At 40.3% G+C, this 6,000-nt stretch overlaps 1 protein-coding gene across 1 annotated transcript; it reads right to left on the bottom strand.

Moving 5' to 3' along the window:
* Positions 1–337: 337 nt before the first annotated feature.
* On the bottom strand, positions 338–1,430 carry LOC108152395. The gene is made up of 3 exons (XM_017281696.2): positions 1,362–1,430; positions 716–1,078; positions 338–642 (listed from the first exon to the last, which is right to left on the bottom strand). Exons 1-3 carry the CDS (start codon positions 1,428–1,430, stop codon positions 490–492), a joined length of 585 nt encoding a protein of 194 aa, XP_017137185.2. The 3' UTR covers positions 338–489.
* Positions 1,431–6,000: the final 4,570 nt, after the last annotated feature.

Genomic DNA, 6,000 nt, shown 5'->3' with positions numbered 1-6,000 from the left:
TGCAAAAGAAAACCAAAGTAAATAAATAGATAATTCGTGTGAAAGAAGCAGTGAACCCGCATATACACACATCGTAAATTGCCGCAGTTCATGGTGCAGTTGGGGAAACACGGGGCAGTCAGCAGTGGATACGTACGCCCCATCACGCGCTGCTGAGAATGAGTTCAGTCCATGTGGCTGTGCATGGCGCCGCATTTGAGCTTCTGGCAAATACTACAAGGGGATTACTGGGCTAAGTTCCCATTTCAGTTATGGCTTATCACCAACAAGGGGGAAGTATAACAAAACAAAAAAGAAAAAAAAAGAATAATAAAAGGTAATCATTTCTGGCATTTTTTCGAGTGCATGAATATGAAATATTTTGTTTTATTTACAAATCATTTAGTTAGAATCATAAACGGAGAACGCGCCATTGAAGCTGAGCAAACAGAGTAGAGCAACTGGCAGATCAAGCCATAAAAGAAGCAGCCAGATATCTTGTCACGGTTATCAATTCGCATACACCTTGACAAAGACCACCATACAGGTCTTGTACTGATCCGTGCTCAAGTGGACCACCGCCTTGAGATCGCCGACAATGTCCACAGACTGCATATTGTTCACGAACAAATGGTTGCTGATATTTCTGAGTGAGTAGACGTGCTGCCGATCGGAATGATTAGGGTTAGATATCATCATAATCTTTTACAGGCTCTCAAGGATTCTTGTCGCTTACTGACTTATTTGGAGGACATTTCAGCTGACTTTTAGGGATTTCCCTGACCACAGGATGCCACAACTCCCACGGATCCAGGAGCGCCTGACAGAAGTCGTCCCGTTTTATCGATAAAGGTATGGGTAGCCACTCGCTTCGCACCCAGCGAAAAACATCCAACTGAAGAGTGATCGGGGTATGGGGTATATCCATTAGCACCTTGATATCGCCACTGTAGTACAGGGTCTCCAGATCATCGGCTATCACAAAGTGGACGTCACTTATGTCCAAAATCTGCCTAACTTGAATATTACCCTCATTTTCCATGCCATTACATTCGATGGCCATTGTTTTTTCATCACCAATGATCTCATAGTTGACTGACTAGAAGGGTAACGATTAATTTGCCATGGGTAGAAAGATTGTACTTAGCTATGACACTAAGGAATGGTACGATTCGAAGTTGGAAGCGTTAAATACCCTTGTAGCTATATATGTATTTAATATAGTACTCTAAAATTTACTCGAATTCGGTTTATCTCATTCGGTGTAATACAATGATCCGATAGTGGTTAAGGCATTTGCTACGGAATCTGTACTATGCTGCAAAGACCACTTACACAGAAACCGACGATTAACGGACAGACAGTAAAATGTTTCAACTCACTATGCAGATTGCAATACGTAGGATCACCAGCAGCGAAATGTACCACTTAACTTGCGGCAGTTGCTCCATTGCGAAGTACATACTCGCAGACCTGCTACGGTTGCCACATTTTATATATCCGTGGGCTAATTGAAGGGCAATTATCTATCGTCATTCGTATTGTTAACTAATTGCCAAATTAACTTGTACATTTTTTAATTGTCACATATTTGTATGTAGATGCTTTTAGATACAAATACAAATTTTGTTCAATCGTTAATAGGTGGATATCACAGAATTTAATGGATTTTGATTAATGGAGGTACATATTTGGATTTTGGCTAAAAGACGTGCATGGATTGGCATGACTAAATAAAAGAAATCGCAATAACGGCTAAAAAAGCGTCCTTTCTTCCGGATTATAATATTATTATTGTACATATTGTAATTAGGTCCGATATGTATGCATTGCGACCAAATATGTTTATTAAGTGTGGAGTTTCTGTATGATTTTTGCAGTTCGTTATTTGTAGAGCTATTTTCAAAACTTATCATTGGTACTTAAAAACAGTAGTATTTTAATTTGAATTTTAGTTTTATTTTAGAGCCTCTAGCTCCACCTATTCGAATTCAACTTGGGAGTAAGCTTGTGCTCTACGAGAACAGGGTGTAAGCAAAAGAACATCAACATTCACGCTACGTAGACGTCAGTGAGGTCAGCGAAGTCACTCGCCCCTCGCCCGGAAGCAGGCTGAGCTCGGGCCTCAATGCAACAAATACCCGTATATCACGCGTGAGTCGTGTACGCCTGTGGGACAGCGGCAATGACTACGCACTTGACCCTGGACAACTGACTGGATGTTTGTCACTGCTTTGTTGGTTGTGGCTTTTTTGTAGGCCATGGTGACTATAAAACATTAAATCGGGTCGACACACGACGTCCGATAACAGTGGGAACCTCTTCACGATGGGAGAACAGAATTCGCTGGGCCATAAACGCCAACGAGGTAACAGCCTCAATACCAGTAAGAGCCGCAGCGCGTGGCAAGATTCCCTGGATGGGTGTTCTGGTTCTGGCTGTTATAATTTTTCGGTGACCTTTGGATATCCCTGCGATCATAAAATTAGGTATGTACCTACACAGCTAAGAATCTTAAGAATCTAAATAGTTATTAATATCATTATATGTACACATACAGATAACCATATAAATATGTAACGTTTTACATATTTATATAAACTTGTTTGCCCTGACTGATTAACTGATCACCGTACAGCCGAAGTTTGAGCCAGAGCCGGATGTAGTCCTGAGCGGAAGACCTCTACTTGCGAACGGGATATGTGATTTCAGATAAGATTATTACATATTACAGCCTTGAAAAGAGATTTATAAGATCTTTTTAAGAATTCTACCGTGCCAAAATAAGCTCTACTATAGTTTAACGCATTAATGGGCCAGGATACAGGGGTCCCGAGGCAGCAGGCGCTGCGAGGATGGATCCGAATAGCCGATCGGGCCAATCCATGTCCGGAGGCTCCAAGGGCGAACCGGGGACTGGGGTGGCTACCAAGCAGAGCGATATCACGATATCTGTCTCAGAATACCAGGAGAGAAGATGCGGGGTCTTCATCCTGCTCAAAACGATCCAGTATTTCTATCGTCTACTCAAGGGATCAAGCTGAGGCAATGGGGCACTAATGAACGGAGTGATGAAGACATGGTTATATTAAGCCGAAGAAATTATCCACCCTTTGTTATTAAAAATCGTAAGACAGTCCTGGACCTCACACTTGCCTCTCACGATTTACACGATTTACGATCTAGTATCCTGGAGGATCCTTGAAGAACACTCCTTTTTAGACCACAGGTACGTGGAAACTGTATTCTTTTTATCCGTAGTTCAATTTCGGAATCTCAGGCGGACAAACTAGACTCAGTATTCAAATCACCTTGGCCAAGTTCGCCCTGAGTCCCTTTTCTAAGAAGGAAATTTCACGGAAGGCCACAATACGTCTCGTTAAAAAATTTACCGACGCCTGCAGGAAGACGCTCGATAAACCCTGCTCGTCTAGTAAAGCCAGAGGTTGAAAGAATCCTGAATGGTCGACTCCGAATCCATCGATCTCAGTAAAGTCTCGCGAAATTCTTCAACAGAGCTAAAGCTCTGAATGTAGAATAGAACTGGACAGCCTAAAACAAAGAACACAGGACGTCAGCTCTGCAGCGAAATCGAGAGCAACTCGGAAGTTTCGCGCCTGCGCTGAGTTCTCTTTCCGACAACACCCACCCTGGGCTGCCTGAAGAAAGCCAACCAGTCTTGACGAGTCGTTACGAGTCGTAGGTGTTAAGGCGTCTAAAAAAGAACTGGTGCTCTTCACTAGGAAGTAAAACATTCCGACACTGACTCCCCCAAAACTTGGCGGGGAAATGAATTAAGCAGCGATGCCAAATATCTTGGCCTGGCTTGGCTCTAAGTTGAGCTTAAAGGATAGGGTAAAGAAAGCCACAGAGGACTATATACCTGCAGAAAAACCATCGGACTAAAATGGGGAATGACCGTATATAGTTCGGTGGATCTACACTGCCATCATACGACCAATTATGCTCTACAGAGTAGTAGTGGTGGCCAGCTCTGGGCAGGAAACACTTTCTTCACAAGCTCAGTCGAGTTTAACGTATGGTTGAACCATATGAAGCACCGTTCTGGACCACTTTTTCGTACATCTCATGGGGAAGAAGGTGGTAACACTGTCCGCTCTGAAAATAAGGAAGCCAACTTGTGGAAAACATCCCCGGTCGGGCACTCGGGAATCTTGACAAGACTCCCACAATTACCAGAGGACAGATTATTGTATCCCCAGGGATCACCTCTCGACGCCTTTCCAGGTATCAATCCCGGACCTTAAATAAGTCCAAGTGAGCTGGTGGGACGGTCTTCCCTTTCCCTAGCTACTACTTTAAAGTAACCTAACCTAATGGGCCATACTATCAATGGCGAAGAACAGGAGAGCGTATAAGGAGCGCAGCATTAAAAAGGACGTATTGTATATGTATGTATGTACATATGTAATTAAATATGTAAGTGCCTCCTTTAATTCACCTGGAAATGCCATTGATCTGAGCTTTCGTGCGAAGATTCAGCTGGTTCGGACTTACATATCTAATAGTGCAGCTTCGTGTACGTTCAAATAAACATTAAGTTCACAATAAACATATTTTTTGAAGGTTCTACATACATAAATATGTAGGTACAAATGTATGTACACCACTTCTTAGCTAAATATGTAAACATTTTTGGGGCTTCTGACGAGAATTTCATTTGTTGTAGATTACATTTTCATTTACAAGTCCTTCAAATGTGTTTAGAATATAGCAATATGCAGTCAACAAAGTCGCTTATCAACTTATCGATTTTGATGAAATAATTTGTACATTATAGATTATTTTATTGTTAATGTAACAAGAAAGTTTTCTGTCTCTATGACACGTACAAGTATTTATGAGATATTCATTTTGTTTCAGAACAGTACATTAAAAAATCCTATTTATTATAGCTCAATTAAATATGTTCAGGATAAATGATTTTAGTTTGTGGTCTACACATGAAGAATTTACGACGTACATTTTTCAATTAAAAGTATCATATATCGGCAGATAAGGGAGTTTATATAAGTTTTTTTATAAGGTCATGCTTTGGGTAAAATCGGCGTAATATTGGGGTAATATTCCAAGAAAATCAGACCATTGAAATGGGGAGTTGGTTATTTTATTTGTATCGATTCAAAACTCTAAGGTAGTGCTTCTTTTTTCACATAACTTAAGTATCTGACTTCTGATTTGATTGAACTTTGCAATTCTACAACGCTGTGAAATGCATCTATAGATCTTACCCAAAGACTTTGTGCTTAAGCTTATCGTATCAGAAATATAAAACATTCAAATTTTTAATCGTATTAAATTTTGATTTTGAAAGCTCGGAAAAGTCGAAATAAATTTGTTCCTTGGGGTTTTGTATTTTTGTGGTATAGGTTCGGCGTCGTTTAAGCTATCGTTTGTAAAAATATATAGATAAATGGCTAAGAAGCAGCCGTTTGATCAAATCCAAAATTTCCGCATTTTTCTCCTCAAAATACTGTTCGGCCAACCTTCTACGGCTTCAACCTACTTATAAGTCAAGAAAACCATAGGATGCAGCAGTATTTTGTATATCCTCCTTGCAATTCAGATAACATGGCTAAGACTTTTAGGTCCTACGCAACTCTCCACTGGTGTTCTTTATATTTTATATTTTCAAACAATTTAGTGATTGTTTGGGCGATGGAAAGAGACGGCTTCTATTTCCATTGTTTAGCATTGTAAGCCTCACACAGTGGCTTAAATAGTCCGAAAATATCGTGTCATCGGTTAAAATTGTGCGTGAGCCAAATGACGCGCCCGGAAAAGACTTAAACATTTGGAGCCGTAAATATCTGGTTTTCTCCACAGCAAAGGACTACCAAACTAAAATTGTATATTTAAAAAAAAAATTATGTTAAGTATTTTTTATAAACTTAATAGCTTGTGGATTAGGGTAACTTACTTTCCGTATTACATAATTTGCAAACACAGCTGGGTGCCCACACTTCAAGAAAGCTTTTGGGCTTTACATTAAAAGTTTCT

Source organism: Drosophila miranda, chromosome XR (genome assembly GCF_003369915.1).
Source record: "Drosophila miranda strain MSH22 chromosome XR, D.miranda_PacBio2.1, whole genome shotgun sequence".
Taxonomy (NCBI): domain Eukaryota; kingdom Metazoa; phylum Arthropoda; class Insecta; order Diptera; family Drosophilidae; genus Drosophila; species Drosophila miranda.
This window is presented reverse-complemented; position numbering and strand designations above follow the sequence as displayed.

What these genes read in the sequence shown, in the direction of transcription:
- LOC108152395 (XM_017281696.2), bottom strand. Translation starts at nt 1,430, where the DNA reads ATGGAGCAACTGCCGCAAGTTAAGTGGTACATTTCGCTGCTGGTGATC. An exon ending in TACGTATTGCAATCTGCATA is followed by an intron (nt 1,079 to 1,361) that starts GTGAGTTGAAAC and finishes TTACCCTTCTAG; the next exon opens with TCAGTCAACTATGAGATCAT. An exon ending in AATGTCCTCCAAATAAGTCA is followed by an intron (nt 643 to 715) that starts GTAAGCGACAAG and finishes TCCGATCGGCAG; the next exon opens with CACGTCTACTCACTCAGAAA.